At 39.8% G+C, this 24,738-nt stretch overlaps 1 protein-coding gene across 1 annotated transcript in view; it reads left to right on the top strand.

Annotated features, from left to right (window-relative positions):
• Positions 1-24,738, top strand: part of ARAP3 (ArfGAP with RhoGAP domain, ankyrin repeat and PH domain 3) — a 185,556-nt gene that overhangs the window by 19,277 nt on the left and 141,541 nt on the right. The window contains exons 4-10 of the mRNA XM_026718719.2: positions 3,275-3,345; positions 4,371-4,444; positions 10,009-10,284; positions 11,602-11,671; positions 19,498-19,618; positions 20,052-20,233; positions 22,483-22,589. Of these exons, the coding sequence (XP_026574504.2) occupies positions 3,275-3,345; positions 4,371-4,444; positions 10,009-10,284; positions 11,602-11,671; positions 19,498-19,618; positions 20,052-20,233; positions 22,483-22,589 (901 nt within the window). The remainder of the gene's footprint in view (positions 1-3,274; positions 3,346-4,370; positions 4,445-10,008; positions 10,285-11,601; positions 11,672-19,497; positions 19,619-20,051; positions 20,234-22,482; positions 22,590-24,738) is intronic.

The raw sequence follows: 24,738 nt of genomic DNA, 5'->3' as shown, positions 1-24,738 counted from the left end.
AATCAATGAAGACAAAATAAGAACTTATCTGGAGAATACGAATGATAAAACAATAGGGGAAGGAGAGAAAGAATTATTAAATAAGGATATTACATGGTCTGAGTTGAAATCTGCAATGGAGAATCAAAGTAATAATAAATCCCCTGGTCCAGACGGGATTCCAGTAGAATTGTACAAAGCCACAATAGAGTTAGTAGGGCCACTGATGCTGGAAGTGTTTAACGAAGTACTTTTGGCAGCTAAAATGCCAGACTCATGGAGGGGGGCGTTGATTTCGTTAATCCTGAAGGAGGATGTAGATGCCAGATATATCAACAATTATAGACCAATCTCACTTTTAAACGCTGATTATAAATTATATACCTCAATTATAGCGAATAGAGTAAAACAAGTTTTAAATTTATACATTCATGAAGACCAAAATGGTTTCCTTCCATCCCGCCAAATCAAAAATAATCTAAGAACCGTTATTGACGTCTTAGAATATTATGAAGTTCATCCAGAGAAACAATTTGCACTCATGTTCTTAGATGCGGAGAAAGCATTTGATAATCTACATTGGCACTTTTTAATACAAAAAATCTATAACGTGAGTCTGGGCACTAAATTCGAGAACATTATCACAACAATTTACAATACCCAACAGGCCAATATACTAATTAATGGCGAACAAACAGGCCCATTAAACATTGAAAAGGGCGTTAGACAGGGTTGCCCCCTCTCACCCCTCCTATTTATACTTGCTTTAGAATCATTGTTAACGCGGATAAGACAAAACTCTGAAATCCAAGGAGTTAGGGTCAAAGCAGAGGAATATAAACTACAGGCGTTTGCAGACGATATGGTTTTCTTCCTAGAGGAACCCATGGAAAAAGGACATAACCTAATAAAAGAACTAGAACAATTTGGTTCAGTAGCAGGATTAAAGATTAATAGAAATAAGACAAAATTACTGACTAAAAATCTAACAGAGAATCAGAGGAAAGAATTAGAAAAAACCATGGGGATACAGGCAACAAAAAAGGTCAAATATTTAGGCATATGGTTAATACCACATAGTAAATCGCTCAAAGAGAACAATTATGATAAACTATTACAGCAAATTAAGAAAGACCTAGAATCTTGGAATAAGCTGCAGCTTTCTCTACTGGGCAGGATTGCCACGATCAAAATGAACATCTTACCAAAACTCCTTTACTTATTCCAGACAATCCCAATTAAATTACCCAAAAATTTTTTTGAAGATATAAATAAAGTAACACTTAAATTTATTTGGCAAGGGAAAAAAGCTAGAATCAATATTAAGGCTTTACAAGATGCAAAAAGTAGAGGGGGGCTAGCACTCCCAAATTGGGAATTATATTATTGGGCAGCCAACTTATTATGGTTAAAAGACTGAGTCAATTTACTCAATAAAAGAACTTTAGCCTTGGAAGGGCACGATCTTCAGAGAGGGTGGCACGCATTTCTATGGGATGTGGGGAAAACTAAACAGTCGTATTTTCATAGACACCTTATTAGAGATTCATTATTAACTAATTGGAAAAAAATATGCAAAAAACATTATTTAAAAATTCCGATTTGGCTTTCAACAATGGAGGCAATGGTTCATCCCAACAATTTGGATATAACAAAAATGACTAAATATAAAGATTTATTAGACCCTCTAGGAAAATTAAGAACTCGACAGGACTTACAGGAACAGGGATTTAAAATTGACCGGTGGTTATATATACAAATCCATAGCAGATTCAAACAAGATATCAAAGAGTTTCGAATCTATAGCAAATTACAATATTTGGATAAAATCTTATTAGGATCAAATAAAAAGAATATCTCCAAATTTTATAAATATTTATTAGAGGTAGAATTAGAGCAAGAGATAGTGAAAGGGAACATGATAACGTGGAGTAGGAATATTGGAAGAAGCATTACATTAACAGAATGGGAAAAGATCTGGAATAGAAACATCAAGATTACGAAATCGGCGGCGTACAAAGAAAACATGTATAAAATGTTATATAGATGGCACTTACCCCTTCGAGGTTGGCGAAGATGAACCCTAACATGAGCTCAAGGTGTTGGAAATGCAAAAGCACTGAAGGAACATTTTTTCACACGAGGTGGTCTTGTAAAACTACCCAAAAATTTTGGCAAAAAATTAGAAAATGGTTGGAGGAGATAACTAAAGAACAAATAGACTATAAACAGAGTTCTTCCTGTTAGGGATCTCTGATAGATATTTATCCAAAAAGACAAATTATGTAATAATCCATATTCTAACCGCAGCTAGATTAGCGTTTGCTCAATGTTGGAAATTACCTCATACACCTTCAGAGCAAATGGTTATTCAGAAAATTTGTGAGTGTGCGGAAATGGATAAATTAACGATAGCATTAAAAAACAAAGAGTCCTCAACATTTTACAACAACTGGGACTCATGGTATAATTGGCTTACACAGAGACAAATTATGTAAATGATAAAAAATAACTTAAACATAATGGAAAAGAGGAGTAGATTGGATATGATGAAGAGAAATGATCCTTACAGACTGTCACCAAAAGATATCATTTGTTTTTTAATTGTATTTCTACCCTATTCTCCCTCCCCTTCCCTTCCCTTCTCTCCCTCTTTATCCTTTCTCTTTCCCCCAACTAGCCTTTATCCGATGTGCTAGGCCGGGTGTTTTCCTTCTTTCCCCCTACCCGTTTTTCTTTCTACTTTGTAAATGTATTGTCGATGTGTTTTTAAATTGTAAATTTAATAAAATTTATTTTAAAAAAAAAATATGCTGGCATTCTGATGTAATCTGCAGACGCTTTTGTTGTGATCTGCAATTCATCTAATTTCATCATCCAGGAAACTCAGACCATGGTCCTATGAACCAAATCTTTCTCATCAGTGTAATTTGCTGTGTTTTTCCCATTTTCCCTTCCTCAGAGAATTTTATGAGCAAATAATATATATGGTGCTCAAATTATCCGATTCATTTTTATTGGGGTGGAAAGACCAACGGCTCTTTTTTTTTGAAACAACAGCACTATAAGCAAGGAAGTTTTCTAATTACTAAAACAAAATTTCCCTCCTTCCTGTGTGCCTACAGCAATCCATTCCACAAAGTTCTCTCTGCTAACAAGAAGTACATAAGAGACAGACACATTTTCCATTTTTGTTCTACCTAAATCAGACTCAAGCTAACTTCACTGAAGTGTCTTTTTGTTAACTTTTTATTTTTGAAGTCATGATTGGTTTTCCAACTTTGTTTACCATCAGATGCTGTTGACGACTTCATCAGTCCCTATTGTGAGAGTCTGTTTGGACATTGCTGGCTTACCCAGGGGCAGGTATGGATATCTTACACACTTTTTCTGTGTTCTTCCAGACATTTGCCTAGAAAAGATACATTCGTCAAGAATCATAAGGTACAACACTTAATGATAGTCATAGGGTACAAAATCATACTAGGAAACAGTCAGTATAAATCGTAAGGATACAAGTGACAAAGTTACAATCATACAGTCACAAGTGGAAGGGGATGGGTGATAAGGAGTGATGAAAAGATTAACAGTAATAGTAGTGCAGACTTTGTAATAGTTGAACAGTGTTGAGGGAATTATTTGTTTAGCAGTGATGGCTTTCAGGAAAAAAAACTGTTCTTGTGTCTAGCTGTTCTGGTGTGTGGTGCTCTATAGCGTCGTTTTGAGGGAAGTAGTTGAAACAATTTATGTCCAGGATGTGAGGGGTCTCTAAATATTTTCACAGCCCTCTTTTTGACTCGTGCAGTATACGGGTCCTCGATTGAAGGCAGGTTGGTAGTAATTTTTTTTCTGTAATCCTAATTATCCTCTGAAGTCTGTGTCTGTCCTGTTGGGTTGCAGAACCAAACCAGACAGTTATAGAGGTGCAGATGATGGACTCAATAATTCCTCTGTAGAACTGTATCAGCAGCTCCTTGGCAGTTTGAGCTTTCTGAGTTGGCACAGAAAGAACATTCTTTGTTGTGCTTTTTTGATGATGCTTTTGATGTTAGAGAGAAGCAAATGCTTAACTTTGTGTAAATTGATGAGATTGGGATAGACTGTGAGTGCCAGGTGATAAGCTGGAATTTAATGGATAATTCAAAGAAAATGTCACCTGAGATTTCTAGTACAGTATGGGAAATTTAATACTCGTAATTATTAGGAGTCAAAAAAGTAAAGATCAGTATGTTCTCAAAGCAATCTATGTTATTAGATAAAACTAATAGGAATGGCCCAAGGATTTTTTAAAAAATTTAGATGGAAATATAAAGATAATTTACACTCCAGTAAGAAAGTTCTATGGGCATCAATTTATGCTGTGTCTGCTGATCTATTATTTACTATTCTAGAATTCAGCAACTTCTGAATACCAAGACTATGAAGATGTACAAAAATATATAACAAACCAGAGCAAGGACCCAATGTAAGTGGTGTGTCTTCCTTTCTGCCTGTACATGTTGTGTACGATTCCTTCCCTTTAACATGCTATTTTAATATGCAATGCAGTTGTTTAGTGTGTGATGCAAGCTATCAGAATCCACAATCCAAGTTTTTAGTCCATAATTCATTCATTTTTCCTTTAAACCTAGGAAGAAAGGACCAAATCAGAAAAGCATTTATCAGGAGCACAGGTTTTGAGGTTTCTAAATGAAAAGGAGCCATTCCATAACATGGAATCTTGTTCTTCTAGAAAAGAGATCAGTTAAATATTTTAGAAAATTATATCTGAACCTCTGATTTATAATTAGCAATTAGATTTTGCACTGGAATTGCAAAAGAATGTATACAATAAACAGATATGCCATATAATAACTATAAGTAGTCCTCGACTTATAACTACAATAGAGCCCAAAATTTATGTTGCTATGTGAAAAATCTGTTAAGTGAATCTTGCCCCATTTTATGACCTTTCTTGATACGTTTGATGATTGAATCGCTGCAGTTTTTAAATTAGTCACATGATTGTTAAGCGAACTTGACTTCCCCATTGATTTTGCTTATCAGAAGGCCGCAAAAGGTGATCACATAACTCTGGGACATTGCAGCCGTCAAAAATTTGAGTCAGTTGTCACCTTGTTTATTTTTAGGTGCTTACAAATCCTTTGCCTGATTATTTTTTCTACAATTTTCCCAGGTATTGATGTCAAACTGATAAGCCTATAATTTCCTGGATCCATTTTCCCCTTTTTGTATGTTGGTATCATATCAGCTCTTTTCCAGTCATCAGGTAGTTACTCTGTGCTACAGTAGCTTTTATATTCAGTGGCTCTGAGTTTATGCCTTTCAGCTTAACAGAACAGAATAGAAGAGTTGGAAGGGTCCTTGGAGGTCTTCTAGTCCAACCCTCTGCTCAGGCAGGAAATCCTGTATCACTTCAGACAAATGGCTGTCCAATCTCTTCCTAAAAATCTTCCACTGGTTAATTGTTCTGACTGTCAGGAAATTTCTCTTTAGTTCTAGGTTGGTTCTCTCCTTGATTAGTTTCCATCCATTGCTTCTTGTCCTGCCTTTTAGTGCTTTGGAAAGTAGGGTGACCCTCTCTTCTTTGTGGCAGCCCTTTAGATATTGGAACACTGCTATCAAATTACCCTGGTTCTTCTTTTCATGAAACTCTTTTGTTTTGTCTTTTATTATATGAAAATTCTTAATAAATATGAATATAAAAAAAGAATTTGAGAAGTAAAGGACATACAAACTTGAGATGGAAAAAGAAAGGCGAATAGTTTTATTCACAATGACTTCTTAGTAGAGTTCAGAACCCTGGGCTACAGACCACCTGGTCTGGGTGATTTATACTCTTCCTGGGTAGACAGAGATCTTCTTACTATTTTGCCTATTTTGTCTTCTGTACCTATTCTAATTCCCTTTGAGCTGCTTTTCATAGATTAAGCTGTTTCTTCCTTTTGCATAAAAATATAAAAAAGAAGCAATTTAGCAGTTCTTCTTACCCTCTGCTGTCTGTAACATTCTTGTCATCTGCTCCCATTAGTGATCTTATTGTTTCCTTGACTTTTTTTGTTCCTTACATATAGAAAAAAGCCTTTCTTTGTTGTTGTTGTTATTGTTGTTGTTATTTTTGACATAAATTATTCTGGAGCTTAACTTTCCTAATTCCTCCCTTGCATATTCAGGCTATTTGCTGATGCAGGTGTGTGAACTTTGTTAAATGAGTTTTGCCCCATTTTATAACTTTTCATTTTAACAAATTCATTTGTTAAATTAATCACTGCAGTTGTTAAATTTGTAACATGGTTGTTAAATGAATCTGGTTTCCCTATTGACTTTGCTTGTCAGAAAGTGACTCTGAAACATTGCAACTGTCATAAATATAAGCAAGATGTCAAGCATCCAAATGTAAATCACATGACAATGCTGCAATGGTCATAAGTGTGAAAAATTGTCATGTCACTTTTTTCAGTGTCATTGTAACTTCACTAAGCAAACTGTTGTAAGTTGGGGACTACCTTTATTCTGTTTTAGTTATATGTCCCTCTTTTTATGTTTAACCTTTTTGTCTATTGATTTGTCAGAGAGCTTTTTTTGTAACTATGTTGGTCTTGTTTCCTGTCTTTTGTTGATTTAAGACTAGATTTGTGAGCATCACAAAATAAATAGACACAGAAGTTTGTAAATCACTTCTACTATAATAACAAGAACAATCATCTACTGCAAGAAATGCAGCAGAGTTACACCTCTTGCAACACTGTCTTTTCTAAAATGAAAGATAGGTACAAAGTGGAAATCCATAGATCTAATGCTGGAGTGGCTGACAAGAAAAATAAACAAAAATTGGCTACTTACTATGTACTCATGCAATATATTCTCCCAAATGCCATGTTGCTCAAACCTCTGAAAAATCTTCATCTTGAACATATGTTTCTTTGCCTCCATAGCTGGCAACAGTCACAAAGTTTCTTCTGGAATTCTGGACTTCAGCTTCCTTTCTTTGATGATGACTCTTGCATATTTGTCTCATGGTGAACTTCATTGCTCTCTACAGTGGGAATTCTATAGCATAATACCTTTGGAGGGCCCCAGTTTGAGGGAAGCTGCTCTACCCTATTTAATCTCCCTCTTCCATTGTGGAAAGAATAATCTTTAAAATAGCAGACTATAATTATAGTAGCAGAGAAGCTTAACATTTTGTAACAATATAGTTAAATAAGCAGGGGGAGGGGAGGAGGAGCAGAGTGTGGTATGGAGAACAATGGCTGCAGGAGAATGGAGGATGCTGCAGCAGGGAAAGGGAAGTAGAGAAAAGAATACACAGATTTTAGAGCCACTTAATTCTTACAAAGCTTTACATTTATCAATTTCCATACAGTATGAAAGCTCATCCTTCAGCTATAACTGAATATATATATATAATATGCAGAATCCATGAACTCACACGTAAGAAGCTCATTCCAGTTCATCGAGATCATAAAGAAACAAAACTTACAACCCAGCAACCTACTAGTAAGCTTCGATGTCATATCCCTCTTCACCCAAGTGCCAATAAAAGAAGCCTTGACAGCCATCCAAAACAAATACAACCCTCCCAAGCACATCCTAGATCTGACCAACCACTGCCTATCCAATACATACTTCACCTACAATGGACAAAAATACAAACAAATAGAAGGAGCACCCATGGGATCACCCCTCTCACCTGTCATCGCAAACCTCTACATGGAACACTTTGAAACACAAGCTCTAGAAAAATACGACCACAAACCCAAACTCTGGCTCAGATACGTAGATGACACCTTCATAATCTGGCCACATGGGAAAGAAAAACTGAACAACTTCCTCACACACCTCAACAGCCTACACCCCAAAATACAATTCACCATGGAAACAGAAGCCAACAATCAACTTCCCTTCCTAGATGTCTTGGTATACAAAAGATCCAATGGCTCCCTTGGACACACCATCTACCAGAAGAAAACACATACAAACCGCTATCTACATGCACTCTCACACCACCACCCAGCACAGATCAATTCCGTAGCCAAGACACTCATCTCCAGAACAAAATGCTTAGCCGATGAACAACACCAAAAAACCGAACTACACATTCTCACCAACGTACTTACAGCCAATGGATTCCAAAGAAAGAAGATTACCCACCTAATCCAAAAAGAAACCCCAACCAAAATCCAAGACAGAGAACAAGAAAACGGCAAAGCCCTCCTCCCATATATAAAAGACACTACAGACAAAATCAGCAAGATCCTCCAAAAACACAACATTAAAACAGCATTCTGCACAAACAGAAATATATCCACCATCCTAAGAAACCCCAAAGACAAAATCGAATTAGAAAACCAAGGAGTATACGAAATCCCCTGCACTGCCTGCCCTACCACATACATTGGACAAACTAACAGAAGAATAAGTGCACGCATTGAAGAACATAAGAACTCAATCAAAAAAGAAGAAACGACCTCTTCCCTGGTCCAACACCTCAAAGCCACAGGACATGAAATTGACTTTAAAAATACCAGAACTATCGCCAAAACCGAACACTTCAACAGCAGAATAATCAGAGAAGCCATAGAGATAGAAAAACGCCCACACAGCATGAACAAACGAGATGACACCTCCCGCCTTCCAGCCATTTGGAAACCCGCCCTCATGAACAGACGAGTACCTAACATGAAGAATGACACCAGTCCCACACCCATGAGAGCCACACAAGATGCCACCACCACACTTCCATGTAGAAAACAGACTCACACCCACTCAGAAGATGAGACACGATCATGGACCAGAAGCTGCACTGCAGCTGCATCACTACCCACTTCAAACCCCTCCGAGCCATACATGAAGCAAACCGACACCCACTATGAAGATGCAGCACGACCACGAATTCGAAGCCAAACAGCAAGATCACAGCTCACCAACTCAAATCCCCAGCAACTAAGACTAACCTGAGCACAACCAAGCCCCCACCTGAACAGAACACGCTCCAACCAATCAGAACACGGCCAACCCCCAACCAATCAGAACACAGCCAAACCCCTACAATGAGAACACACCCCCACCCAATCAGAACACAGCCAAGCCCCCACCCAATCAAGTCCCACCCCCACTAGCAGTTAAAAGGAAGAAGCAGCTGCAATCTCACATCACTCTGAGAAGCAAGAGCCGAAGACAGAAGCCTGAAGATGATGAATGAGACTTCATCGAAACGCGTTGCCTAGATACTTTGAATCTTACGCGGGAGAAAACCTGAACAACCAAAGATCCACATACAAATACCATGAGAACCTCAGAAAACATATATTATATTATATATATATATATATATATATATATATATATATATATGTTATATCGCTTGATGATCTCATTCATCATCTTCGTTCGTCCGAAACCTCAGAAAACATATATATATATATATATATATATATATATATATATATATAAGAGAGAGAGAGAGAGAGAGAGAGAGAGAGAGAGAGAGAGAGAAAGAGAGAGAGCAGCCATTCACTAAGGCAGGGGGTCCCAACCTGGGGTGCGAGACGATATGCCAGGGGGTGCGAGAAAAGTCCAGGTAAATAATAGGATATTGGCTATATGTTGGCATTTTTATTTATTATGCAAAGGATTAACTTTGTTTTCATTTTAGAGTTAAGTATTGTTATTTAGTGGCCATCACATACATAGCTGAAAAGATTCAATCCTACCATATATTTAACACGTTCAGTAGTTCCTAAAGTCTAAATTTCAGTGGGTGCGAGGTTCGAGTGAAATTTCTTTAGGGGTGCGGGGTGAAAAAAAGGTTGGGAACCACTGCACTAAGGAGTTAGTATACTTCTAATGGTTTTAATTTTTCTCATATTTATTTCTATTGCTAGTCTAAGAAATATGGAACTTCAGAGTTAGGAATTATCTTTCTTTGCTGGGAGTGCTTTTACTGGCCTCAAGTTACAATAGGAGAGGGATTCCTGTTTCTACCAGTTTCTAATTGATTAAATAAATCTGACATTCATCTTTCAGTGAAAGAAATCCCAGGAGAGAAGACAAGAGTCCAACTGCTAAGAGAGAAACTGGTATCAGCTGCATTGCTCAGAATGAGACTGAGGGCTACTCTACTGTGGAAGCTTCAACAGACTTCAAAAGCTTCAACAGTTCTCCATTCAGGCTCTCTGATCCTATATGTTCTGTTGAAAATTCAGATGATTTAACCATCTCTCCCTATGCCAGCTACGCATCTTCGTCAGAGCAGCCGCTCTTTGTTCTCAATGGCTGGCTGGACAAGCTCTCTCCACAGGGGTAGGTGACTGAAGAGACCCTATCTTTTATTTCTTCCCAACTTCTTCTTTTCAGTTAGCCTCACCTAAATATGTTTTTTGTAAGAAAATTAGCCATTGCTATGTGTACATTACACATCATATCATAAAGTTTGTAATTCTGATCTAAGGGTAATAAAGATATCATTGTAAGGTTTATTAAAAAAAACACATAGAGATATTAATAATATTCCATTTAAACTAATATTATTTGCATGTAATTAAATACTATTTGTAGAGTTGACCTTCTTCACTTACAGCTTTAAAAGCAGATACAGGCAGTCCTTGACTTACAACAGTTCATTTAGTGACCATTCAAAGTTACAATAGCGCTGAAAAAAATGACTTATAGTTTTTCACACTTATACCATTGTAGCATCCTCATGGTCACGTGATCAAAATTTGGCCACTTTATGGCACTAATATGGCAACTGGCTCATATTAATGATGGTTTTACTGCCCCAGAGTCATGTGGTCCCCTTTTGTGACCTTCTGACAAGCAAAGTCAATGGGGAATTAACTTAACAACCATGTGATTAACTTAACAACAGCAGTGATTCATTAACACCTATGGCAAGTGTTAGGGATACACCCTAGCAGAATCTGCACGGCAGTCAGGCAGGTAGGCAAAATATGTGAGATAAACGTTTTTGTAGCTTACACTCAGTAAAACAGATACACCGTGCTAGTTAAATAGTTTATTCCAGTAAGAGTTTTAGCATAGTCAAAACAGTCCATATATCATTCACTAGTTCAGTCCGTCCAGGGATTATTCAGTTGCAAATTCCAGTGTCGAAAAAGAGAGGTCAGTAAACTTACAAATATCAGTCCAGGAATATATCTCCTCGCAGTAGAGATATGAAGAAGTCAAAACTCCTCTCTTCCTTCAGCAACTCAGCAGTAGGGAAAACACGCAGTTAACAAACCATCAATCCAGTATAGTCAGTAATTGTCAGGTTCTCTTGCTCCCTCTTATGGCGGTTTCACACCGCACCCAAAATTACATGCTTTGCAGTTTAAAGTGACACACACTTAAACTTACTATCATAGTTTATATATATTATTTTACCCAAACTACGTTAGGTAACCTATGTTATTCCTAACAGCAAGAAAGATATTCAAACGGGAAAAAACTCACTTAACAAATGTCTCTTGTAGCAACAGACATTTTGGGTTCAATTAAGGTTATAAGTCAAGGACTACCTGTATAGCTGAGCTCCCCATCAGTCCTTTAATAAACATTGTCATGTCCCTAGTGAACAGTTCTGGATTTAAAGTATTCTCCTTTCATTCTTCATAGGAATTATGTCTTCCAACGACGTTTCGTCAGATTTGATGGAAAAAATCTCATGTATTTTAACAATGAGAAGGTGGGAACAATAAAGCAGAAATTAATATTAAGCAACTACATGTGTCCCATGGAGTAGTGGAAAATAATTAGATTCTGGTTGTTGAAAAAAGAAGATTGATCCTAACTTAAGTAAACTGGAGAAATGGTAGTGGAAAGTTGGTCTAAATCAAGGTTGTGAATTATAGTTCTCTCTTTCAACATGTCATATTTTCTTAGATGTGTGCTTCTTTTCCGAAGTCTTCCTCTTTGTATTACTCACTCCATTTACCAAGTATGAAATGTGTTAAATTGTGGGCTAGAGATAACTCAGGGGGCTCTGATTGCTTAGCTTCTTTATTGCATTGTTCAGAACAACCACGGTAGCCATGGCAGCTCCTTTATTCAGTGGAGCTGCTCCCGGCTACAGCCAGTGACAGCTCTTCAAATTCCTGCCGCCACCTACCAACCAATCAGAGGAGCATATGTACAGTACATATCTAACACCCCTCCCAACCTGGTCCAGTCCACCCAATCCTGTCCTGCCTAATGCACATAATCACATAGGTAGGCTATGGGTGCACCCCGACCTGCGCAGCTCAGTCATGGACTGGTCTTTGAGCTGTTCAGCTGGACTTATCGCTTCTCCTGTTCGCTCCCTTGGAACCCCCTCAAAGCTTCTCACTAGGGCAGCCATTCTACCGCCACTAGATATGCCCTTTTAATTTCTCCCCTGGTTTGTCCCTGCCTTTGTGTGTCCGGTAAGTGACTGCTATTTTCGTTCGTTGTTTTTGATGCTATCCTTACTTGTTGAGGTTGTGTCATGTTAGTCATTTGGGCCTGTTCTGTGTTATCCTTTGTTTGGTTGGGGTCTCCCCTTTCCTCTCTGGGTGTGTTGCATCTGTGGGAAGTGTCTTCCCCTTCCTCTCCACTTGTAATGTATATGTGTGAAGGGTCTCCCTCTTCCTCTCTGTTTATGTTTGTGTTCCCCCTTGTCCCTTGGGTTCTTAGTTGATCAATGTGTCTTCTCCAGCTTCTGCCATCAGTCATGTTGACCCTGTAAGAATGTGGCCCCATTACCTGGGCCATTGTCACCGGTACCCATAGAGGTTCCCGTTAGGGTTTTTTTGTAAACTGGGTCACCTGTTTGGAACGTCCGGAATTTGCTTGATGAATCTAGTGGTCTGTCTGGGTTGTATATGGGATGTAATCTGTCTAGGGGTGATCTCAGCTTTCTCCCCATGAGTAGTTTGGCCGTGCTTTTGGTTGCGCTGGGTGTTATGTGCTGTATGCTTAATAACTTACCTATTTTCACTTACATGTCCCCTGGCCCTAGTTTCTGGAGGGTCACTTTCGTGTACCGGACCATGCGTTCCACTTGTCCATTCATTGACTAGCGAGTCCACTAGGTGTCCCAGTGCCGATAGGGCATGCCTAAACCCGTTCTGTGCTAAAAACCCTCAAACTGGGTGGCAGTGAACTGGGATCCATTGTCAGATACTATTATATCTGGCAGGCCATGTGTAGCAAATAGTTTCCTTAGATTTCTAATGACTGCCTCTGTTGTCGTGGACTGCATGATGCTGACTTCCAACCATTTAGAATATGTGTCTGCAATGATAAAAAATGTGTATCCCTTTACTGGCCCCACGAAATCGATATGTACCCTTGACCATGGTCCCCTTGGTGTTTCCCACTCATGATTGGGTGCTGTGGGAGGAGCTTGTTGGTTTTCCTGGAAACCCTGGCAGATGGATACCCATGCCTCTATTTCTTTATCCATCCCTGGCCACCACACATAGCTCCTTGACAGGGATTTCATTTTAACTATTCCCGGATGCCCTGCATGCAACATTTCCATTATGTCATCCATTACACTTTCAGGAATTATTACCTTGATCCCCCCACAGTATGCACCCTTTCAATATTGATAGTTCCGTTCATCTGTTCCTGAATGGTTTAGTTCCTTCGGCTGTCTCCTTCTCGGGCCACCCTCTCCCTACCCAGTTCAAAACGTGCACCAGAGTTCTGTCTTTAGCTGTTGCTCTCGTGATGTCGGTTGCTGTTGCTGGTGTTCTTGAAATGGCTACAAGATGTTCAGTGTGGCTCTATCCCCTGCGATGATTCCCAATAGTGTTTGTGGTTGGTTACTAGTGTAAACTTCCTTCCATAAATGTATTCATGGAATTGCTTGATTCCAGTGACTGCAGCTAAAGCTTCTTTGTCTAGTTGGTTATAATTCTGTTCCAGTTTGGATAATGTCTTTGAGTAGAAGGCTATGGGGGCTTCTTTTCCATTTGGTAAGATGTGGCTGAGGATCATGCTGACCCCGAATGGTGAAGCGTCGCAAGTTAATATTAATGGTAAAGTCTCGTACTGTATTAGTCCACGGTCTGATGTAATTATGCTCCTTATTTCTTGGAATGATGCTTCTTCTTTTTGCCCCCAGGGCCAGGCTACCTTTTTGTCAAGGAGTCTGTGGAGTGGCTCCGCCACTGTTGCCTTCTGTGGTAAGAATATATTGTAAAAGTTAATGAGACCCAGGAAGGCTTGAAATTCTGTTTTGCTTGTTGGCATTGGGGGCTTCTGTGATTACTTTAATTTTACTGTCCGTGGGGTGGATCCCTTCACTGTCTATTAAATAGCCTAGGAACTCTACCTTGTTGGCTGCCAACTGGCATTTTCTTTTTTCACTTTTAGCCCCACCTCTTTGAATCGGCTCAGGACTTCCCTTAGGCGTTTTTGTAATTGTTCTCTGTCCTCTGCTGATATGAGGACATCGTCAAAATAAGGGACCACCTCTTTTATCCCTTGCAATAATCATTCCATGAGGCTCTGGAATAGCCCCAGGACAACGCTGTCCCCAAATTGTAGTTGATTACATTTGAAAGCCTCTCGGTGTGTTACGATTGTCTGTGCTTCTGCCATCTCAGCATCTACTGGCAATTGCTGGTAAGCTTGTGTGAGATCAAGCTTTGCGAAGATCTTCCCCCACCCCAAGGAGCGTAAAAGGTGTTGCACCACTGGGACAGGTTATGCACTCTGTTGTAGGGTGCGGTTAAGGGTGGCCCGATAGTCAGCACAGATGCGCAGAGATCCATCTGGCTTTATAGATGTGATGATAGGGGTTTCCCATTTTGCATGGTCTATGGGTTCTAGGAGTCCTTAGGCAATGAGCTTGTCTAACTGCTTGTCTATTTTTGGTTTAAGCGTGACTGGGACTCACCTCACTTTTAGTCTGATTGGGGCTGTGTTTGGATCTAGGTTAAACAAAATAGGGGACCCCAAGTACTTGCCCAATTTTCCATCGAACACGTCCCAGAACTCCTCCATCAGGTTGTCTTCCCATCCGCTTTCGGTGATGCTGTGTATTCCAGTGAAATTGATCCCTGAAGGCTTGAACCACTCCCAATAGACTTGGCCGGTGCCAGTTGACCATGGTTAAAGGCAGGATCTCGCAGTAGTTCCAGAAGTTCACTCAGAATTCCCCTATGCCAATGACAGGAATCTTGTTTCCTTCATAGTCTTTTATGATTAGTCTCTGTTTATGCAGCTGGCCTTTCATCAGGTTGGGGATTAGACCTTTGATGGTGTCCCACAACATCATCAACAGATAAAATCTGGAATCCACTTCCATCTGGCATTGTTTACCTTCTATCGTGACTTCAACGTGGACCTTCCTGGCGTTCATCATACTGGAGGGGCCCACCGTCACTGTCTGGTGTGTTTCACTTCTCGCTGTGGTTGATTCGTTCCGTGGGCTCAGTCTGAATTGGCTCTATCAGTTCTTGGTTTGATTTTCTCGGTTCCTTGGAGGTGTGCCTTGTCTTGGCCTTCTGCTGAAGGCCTTGTCTTGGCCTTCTGTTTGGCATGCCCTTGCGATGTGTCCTCTCTGCTCGCATCATTGGCAGATGGCGTCGCAGAAATGACATTCCAATCGGAGGTGATTTCTCTCGCAACCCACACACCAAAATTCTTTCTGCTTCCCCTCTTGGGTTTTTGGGCGCCTTTCTGCACGTAGTTGGTTCACTTCTTCATCATCACCGGATCCCAAGTAGGACTCGAGGTCCTCATGGTGAATGGCAGTGGCGCCTTTCTGAGGGGGCTGCAGTATCTTATTCATCTTCCTCATGGCTGCAGCAGATTTCTGGGATGCTTCTACAGCCAATGCTTCTTCGATGGCCCCCTTTAATGTTATTTTAGGCTTTGTGAGGACGTGGCTTTGTAGTGTCAGGTCCCTGAGTCCCAGGACTACACGGTCCTTCATCACCTCATCCACATTCAGGAATTTGCATGCCCCTGCAATGTCCCTCAGGCTCGCAACAAAGTTGTTGATGCTCTCTCCATCCTTCTGGTCTCTCCGGTAGAACTCATTCCTCTTGATTAGACTGGATACCGATGGAATGTAGTGGGCCCTCAGGATTCTCTCTAAATCTGGCCAGGCCATCGTTTTTACATCAGTTGGAGCTGAAAGAGCTTTAGCCATTTTGAAAACGGGGGCCACAATGCATGAGGAAGATGGCTCATTTCCTCTGTTCCAAAATATTCATCAGGTCGCTGCTCTCCAGGAACATCTGGAATCAGTCAATGTAGGATTCCCAGTCCTTAGTCGTTGGGTTGAATGGTGCATGTGGCATGTTGTTTCTGGCCATATTGAGTTCTTTGTCCGGGTCATTAGCCATGTGCTCGTGGTCCCGCTTATCTCAGGACTCCCATCCTTGTCACCAGTGTTAAATTGTGGGTGAGAGATAATGCGGGAGGCTCCGATTGCTTAGCTTCCTTATTGCATTGTTCAGAACAACTGCAGTAGCTACGGCAGCTCCTTTTACAGCGGAGCTGCTGCCGGCTACAGCCAGTGACGGCTCTTTAAATTCCCACTGCCGCGGACCAACCAATCAGAGGAGCATATGTACATATCTAACAAAATGGGCGTTAAGTTGGATTGTGACAATATGCTTCAAAGTCTAGAATAACTTCATATCTTGAAAATAAATCTGACAGACTTTTATTTAATTTGGAAACCATAGGTATTTAAATAAATAAATATCTACCGTATTTATTTATAGCAGTGGTTCCCAAACTTTTTCAGTCCACCGCCCCCTTGGTGCTACAAATTCATCCTCAGTGCCCCCCACCCAGGGTTGGGATTCAAATTTCTGTGGGCGTGGCCTAATTTGAGGATGTGTCTTGCTGGTCATGTGACTTGGTGGGCATGGCTTGCTGGCCATATGACTGAGTGGGTGTGACTTTCTGGTCACGTTACTGAGTAGGTGTGGTTTGGTGGTCATGTGACTGGGTGGGCATGGCCAGGTGACTGGCAAACCAAATACAAGTGGTCCTCACTTAATAGCCGGTTGTTTAGCAAGTGTTCTAATTTATGACTGACCTCCACAGAGCTACTTGATCTGTTTTTGGAGTTTTGACAACCATGCACACACATACACACACACACCAATCCTGCTGGAGCAGGTCATTGGACTAGAATCGGCAAAGCATTTCTGATTAGATTCTAGTAGTGAATAGAATCTAATCAGAGATACTTTGCCAATTCTTGTTGATTTTTATCTGTATTTCCTTATTTTATGTTGCTGAATTGCATTGACATGTGTGTCCCTTCTTGTGTACAGCCCAGAAGCTTTTGTGATTCTTTGCAGCAAAAATTACCAACCTCTGGCTTTGCTCTACTTTTCAAATGTGCTGCCACTGCCGCGTTCTAGGTGCCGGCCCTGCAGGTCCACCCCATTGAGCCCACTGCATCGGAGGGACCTGCCCAAGCAAGTCCGAGCGGAGCAGTACATCAAGTCAATGGGGTGAGCCTGAGAGAGGGAAAAAGAGAGAGAGAAAAGAAAGAGAGAGAGAAAAAGAGAAGGAAAAAAAGAAAGAGAAAAGGGAAAGAAAAAACGGACAGACAAAGAAAGGGGGAGATGGAAGGAAGGGACAGAAAGAAAAAGAAATAAAGGAGAGAGGGAGGGAGGAGAAAGATAGTGAGATATCTATTCTAGTCCAATCACCTGCTCCAGTAGGGTTAGAAGGGAGTGTGTGTGTGTGTGTGTGTGTGTGTTTTCTCCTTGTAATTTACCAGTACATTTTGGTTTTGCCTTCTTCAGAATTGGTAATACATTGGGGAAAAGTACTTTTTTAGGGTGGAGATCTGGTCCAATGGATCCTGTTTAAAGCCTCAACAAAATGTGAGAGCTTCCTGATAGTCTTGACCATGTTTCATCTACAAAACCTTTAATAGAAGCCAAAGATGTTTCAATGTGGAAAAGGGCCTCAGTCTAAACTAGGCCTCATTTCAATCTGATACATCAGGTCTCTCTCTCTCTCTCTCTCTCTCTCCCTCCCTCCCTCCCTCCCTCCTCCCTCCCTCCCAGAGTGGCTTTGCTCTAGTTTCCTGATGTGCCTGCGGGGCCTGCGCTTTGAACATGGATGGATGGATGGATGGATGGATAAAGAGACAGGTAGGTAGGTAGATAGGTAGGTAGATAGGCAGGCAGACAGGCAAGCAGGCAGGAAGACTGACAGACAGACCTTTTGGATGAATGGATAGGTAGGTAAGTAGGTAGGTAGGTAGGTAGAGCTACATTGGTAGATAGATAGGTAGGTTGGTACACAGAAAGACAGGCAGGCAGGCAGGTAGGTAGGTAGGCTGGAAGGCAGGCAGGCAGACAGAACTTTTGGATGGATGGATGGATGGATGGATGGATGGATGGATGGATGGACGGACAGACAGACGAACGGACAGACAGAATTCGACAGTGGTGGCACTTTGGGAAAGCGGTGGTGGCAGCTTTTCCCAATGTGCTGCTGCATTTGAGGCACCAGCTCTGGTGCGGTACAACAGTCAATGGGCCTGCAGGACCAGCACCTCAAATGCCCCCTTGCTGCCTCTTAGCACCCCCTGCTGGCCCCCTTGCCTCTTAGCACTCCCCTAAGGCAACCCACCACTGCCCAGGGGGCAGTAGCACCCACTTTGTGGTATCCAGTTTAGGTTTTTCTCTACATAAAATTATATCAGCTTTACATTAATTTCTTAATTAGCATTTTATTAAAATGACATAGTCTTATGCTAATATGGACAGACTTTATTGTAATTTACAATTCATTGTTATGATACACATTGTGCTATCCGCTATTCCTGATAACTGTATTTTGCTTAGAGTTTTACAGCAATTTTCAATTATTATTTTAAAATAATATACAGTTAGTCCTCAAGTTACAACCATAATTGAATTCCGCTGAAATTGTGTTTCTTATAAAGCAGGTCATCAGATAACTGGACCCAATTTTGGGACTATTTTGGCAATCATAAAGTGAATGCTGTGGTTGTTAAGCATACCCATCTTATACTATGGGTTGTTTTTTTCCTAGAAATCAGAAATGAACATCGGTTTCCAGAAAAAAAAATCAAACAAACATAGAAAAGTATTGTAAATCATGGTTACATGATTGCAAATGGCCGTAAATGTGAGTCAGTTGCTGAATGTCCAAAATGCAGTTACATGATCGGGGAAGTGGACATCAGAACTTCAGAATGACTCATAAACAGCTTTTGGGGGAGGGGCCATGGTAACTTTGAACTGTCACTAAATGACTGGTCATAAGTCAAAGTCTAACTGTAAATAAATTCAGTTGTCAATTAAAAGTTAATAAAATATTTTTAAAAGTATAATTTTTATAATACTTGGGATTCCTTTTTTTAGTCACCAGTTCTATTTTTCATCATTTTGTTATATGTGTGTGTGTGTGTGTGTGTTAAAATATTCAATGAAAAAATATTTTTTTAAAAGTGGGTTAACTTTGAATAGGAAAAAAGTTCTAGAAGAAGAATGTGAGAGCAGAAATCATTAACTGCCTGGGCTGTTGCAGGAACCGTATCCAAAAGGATTGATTCCTCTCCATATTATTGGAATGGTGCGCTCCATTAAGGACAACAAATTCCAAATCATCACTAAATACAGGATTTTTGTCTTCCGAGCTGAAAATGAAGGTAAGAAATCTCATCATGATCCCAAAGTGCCTTTCTTCTCTTCTTGCTACTTCTGTTTCTCTGTGTGGCTCACTGTTCCCTTTTTTCAAGCAGCACTTCTGTTTCTTATTACTCCCTTTTATTCTTCCATCTTCACTGAAAATGAGAAAATGTAGAAAGACCTGATTTTTCTGAAGGTTTCAGAGGTGGTATTCAACAGGTTCTGACCAGTTCTGGAGAACCAGTAGCAGAAATGTTGAGTAGTCTGGAGACTCGGAAATACCACTTCTGACTGGAGATTTTACAGTTATCCTTTCCCTGCCATGCACACCAAGCCACACCCACAGAACCGGTAATAAAAAAAAAATGAATCCCATCACTGGAAGGTTTGCATATCAGAAGTCATTCTGAGAAATATTTGTAATCTTCTTATCTTTTGTTATAATTTCTATAGCCCAGCGAAATGAATGGTGCAGCACTCTTCAGCAGAAAGTCACTGACAAGCAAAATCTTTGTCCCCCAATATGCAGCAGCACTCATTTCCAAAAGCGTGGTTATTTAGAACTCAAAGGGTATAAATCCAGACTGTTTGTAATTCTTATCCTGGATGAGATGTGGCTGTACAAAAGTGAACAAGTAAGTATCTAAGGCTTTCAGTCTTAGGAAACCTACTAAAGTTTTTTTAATGATGTCTTTATAAACACATTTCATATATTATAGTTTGTTTTCCCTACATTGACAGATGAATGTTTCTTTAAGTAAGCCCAAGCAATAATGCCAGACTAGGACAAAAGCTATCTCTATGAACAGTTGAAGCTATTGGCAGTAAAAGTTATTGGATCACAGTTCATAGTATTAATATTTATTCTATTGTTATTTCTTTTGTCTAAAAGAGAGGGCATTGTCTTGTAAGTTTCAAATAACTTCTTCTGTTATATATACAAAGCAGTTCCTGTCCATATTTCTTTTTTTTTAAAGTTTTAAAATAGACTGTATTTACAAAAGATTAAAACACGAACAAACATACGAATATGTAAAAATAAAAAGAATATAAATAGAACAATAAACATATTTCTATTACATTTGATATTAAGATTGATAGCTCATAGTAAACAGTAATAAGTAATCATTGGCAAGTATTCCTTATCCCTGATCAATTACCTATTAATTAATAAATAATATATTATTCTGAAATTACTATTGGATTATAACTGTATTGGTTAATCAAAAGGAGCCTTCATAATATTTATATAATAAACAAGAAGCTTGAAATCGTTATACATTCAATATATATAACTGTAGTATGCGTCCTGGGTTCATTTATCCTGTATACCATTTTTCTTGCGCTCTAACCAGCTGTACCACTTATCCCAGACCAAATAATACTCTGACTCTTCCTTCCCATTTAATTTGAGCCTCTCCATTTCAGCGCAATTGTAGCTTTTTGGAATAATAATGTGTATTGGTGGTACATCAGGCCTTTTCCAATATTGCGCTAAAGAAATTTGTGCCGCTGTTAATAAGTGGATGATCAGATATCTCACTTTGGGAGGGTATTCCCCTTTAATCATTCCCAGGAAGAACAGTTCGAAGTTCCACATTCGATAATTTCTTCTATCCATATTCTTATCCTTGTCCAATATTTTTTGATCTCAGGGCATGTCCACCAAAGATGGAAATAGGTACCAAGTTTCTCTTTGCATTTCCAACAGCCTGGATTTGCTGTTGGATATATTTTAGCTAAGCTAGAAGGTGCCAGATGCCATCTATATATCATTTTATATAAATTTTCCTTATATGATATTGATTTTGTAAATGTAAGATTTTTTTTGCCAAATTTCCTCCCAATCATCAAAATCTATATTATAACTGAAATTTTTTGCCCAAGCTAACATTGGTCCTTTCACAATTTCCTCAGCTAATTCATACTCTAATAAAAAATTATACAATTTGGATATCATATTTTTCTCCGGTCCCAGGAGTATTTTATCTAATTGTGTATCTTTTGTTTCAAATCCATGTTCTTTTGTGTCCCTAAAAGGTCTCATTTTTATTTGAAAGTAGGACCAATTGTCAATAATTATTCCTTGGGTTCTTAACACCTGAATCAATTTAAGTGATCCCTCATTATCTAGTATTTGGTGGTATTTGAGCTTTTTGCTAATGTCCATCGTGTTAGGATGGAACATCGCCTCCATTGTTGATAGCCACCTCGAGATTTTAGTATAATGGTTTCTTCTGATATCTGTCCAGTTTTTAATCAAAGATTTACGTAAAGTGTGTCTGGAAAAATATGAATGACTTTTGTTATTTGGGTTCCACAAGAATGCATGCCATCCTATTTGTAAATCATGGCCCTTGAGTGTTCAAATTCTTTTGTTTTCCAATTTAATCCAGCCTTTTATCCACACTAGTGCCGTTGCTTTGTAGTAGGTCTCCCAGGCAGGGAGACCAAGGCCACCTCTGCTTTTATTGTCTTGTCTATAGATTTTTTTTGTTCTTGTTTTTTTCATGCCCAAATGAATTTAATAATGATTTTGTCCAGTTCTTTTTTTTAAAAAAATTATCCAATAGTACCGGAACTGTTTAAAATAAATACAAGATTTTGGGTAGAATATTCATCTTAATCATTGCTATTCTACCTACATTGACAGATGAATATTTCTTTAAGTAGGCCCAAGCAATAATGTCAGACTAGGACAAAAGCAGTCTCTATGAACAGTTGAAGCTATTGGCAGTAAAAATTATTGGATCACAGTTCATAGTATCAATATTTATTCTATTGTTATTTCCTTTGTCAAAAAGAGAGGACATTATCTTGTAAGTTTCAGATAACTTCTTCTGTTATACATACAAAGAAGTTCCTGTCCATATTTCATCCACAGTTCTTTAAAATGGGCATTGCCATCTGTCTGATTGAGATGCACCACTCCACTATCCGAGATGCTAAAGGCCGTAATTTTGAACTCATCACTCCATGCAAGATTTTCAGGTAACACAAACTGATACTGCAAAGAAAAACATTCAACTGCTGTAGTGCTGTGTGCTGAGCAGGGCTATCACTGAGGGTCTGCATCAGGGGTGGGATTCTACCAGTTCAGACCAGTTCTACAAAACCGGTTGTTATGATTCTGTGCAGTTTAGAGAACCAGCAAATTGTGCCCCTGGCTGGTCCTGCCCCTCTCTGCCTGTCCCACCCCTCCCCGCTCAGTCAGTCCTTACCACGCATGTACAACATCATGTGTATGCCCGACATCTATGTTCTCCCCACCCAGTCACTTAAGGTATTTCTTTTTATTCCCCTCCTGATGATCAGCTGTTCGGATGATCAGCTATGCTGGGATCCCCTTCACTGTCTTACTGCTTCACCCAGAAGGTTTCCCTGAGGCCCAGGAAGCAAAAAGGGGCATGCGGGAGGTGGGGGTGGGGTGCTGTGCACCCCCCATGCTCCATTTTTGCCTTCCTGGGCCCCAAGGAAATCTTCTGGGAGCAAAAATGCTCCCCCAGGAAGCTTGCCTGAGGCCTAGGAAGCAAAAAAATGGGGGGGGGGGGGAGTTGTGGCAAAAAAGAAGCCATGCCCACCCAGTAACATGGGCACACCCACATAGCCACGCCTACAGAACCTGTTGTTAAAAAATTTGAATCCCACCCCTGGTCTGCATAACTGGACACTAGGGAAACCCTCTATTCTAAGGTGACCAACTGTTCTCTTTTAGGGAGGACAGTCCTCCTTTTGTAAGTTCTGTCCTTCCTCAAAAAGTGTCCTCCTACATGTCCTCCTTTTTGATATTTGAAGACTAATCTGTAAATCTCTGTATTTGATCGATGCCGATCCGAACCGTTGTGTGTGATGTGATGTATTTGACATGACGATTCGTCAAAGCTCGGTACAGTGCAGCGAGACACGATTATGAGACGCATGCGCTCCACACAGGAGAATTGTTTTGAGAGAATGTGCTGCTCACAAGAGTGCACCGTATGCAAGAGTGCACTGCGTGCAAGAGTGCGCTGTGTGCAAGAGTGCACCATGGGCAAGAGTGCGCCAGGTTCAAGAGTGCGCTGCGTGCAAGAATGCACCGCACACAAGTGGCTTTGTTTTTTCTTCAGTTTATTTGTGTACTCCTTTTCATTGTAAAAAAGTTGGTCACCTTATCTATTCACCCAAGAATCTCACTCAGGACCCCATTTTTTATATTGCTTATCAACAGCAGAAATTTTAAAAATGAAGTACCTGTCTTCTATTAAACAGTGGGCTATTACAGATAGTCCTCAACTTATGACCATAACTGACCCCCAATTTTCTGTTGCTGTGAAATATTTAAGTGAGTTTTGGCCCATTTTACAACCTTTCTTGCCACAGTTGTTAAGTGAATCACTGCAGTTGTTAAGTTAGTCAAATGGTTGTTAAGGGAATCTGGTTTCCCCATTGACTTTGCGTGTCAGGTCACATAAGGTGATCACATGACCCTGGGACACTGCAACTATCATAAATATGAGTTCAATTGCCAAGCATCTGAATTTTGATCACATGATGCTGCAATGAACATAAATATGAGAAATGGTCACAATTCACTTTTTTCATTGCTTTTGTAACTTTAAACGGTTACTAAATGAAATGGTTTAAGTCAAGGACTACCTGTATTCTCTCCAATATCACAGGAGCAAAAAGCACAATGATTTTTGTGCTTCTTTGGGTGCTTTGGAGGAACAAGAGATTTGTGCTCCTATTTGGCATTTCTCTAATTTTTTTAAAAAAGTGAAATTCCTCTAGAAGCCTAGCACTGATATAGTGGTTTTGGGGACAGTGAATGGAGATGCCTGAAGAGAATAGAACTGCAAGCCTCCAGATTTTTTTGAAATGCAGAGATTCTGATCCATATGGCTATCTCAGTGAGAAATGGGGTATTGTTCCAGAGACCATTAGGTCATTTCAGAAGCCAATAGGGAAGTTCCTTGGTGATTCTTGAAAGGATAAATCAACAATATTCTTAATTCTCCAGGAACCAGTAGAATTATTGCCTTATTCATTCAACATATTTCTCCCCAAGGAGGGGGAAAAGCTTGCTCCAAATTCCTTGCCTCATCATAGGAAAATCCTTAAGAGAATGTAATTCCATGGGCTGCTCCCTCTGGTTAAAACA

Source organism: Pseudonaja textilis, chromosome 3 (genome assembly GCF_049901715.1).
Source record: "Pseudonaja textilis isolate UNSWEBS1 chromosome 3, rPseTex1.2, whole genome shotgun sequence".
NCBI classification, from domain to species: Eukaryota; Metazoa; Chordata; class Lepidosauria; order Squamata; family Elapidae; genus Pseudonaja; species Pseudonaja textilis.
The sequence above is the reverse complement of the archived record's forward strand: the minus strand, read 5'-3'. Positions and strand labels throughout refer to the sequence as shown.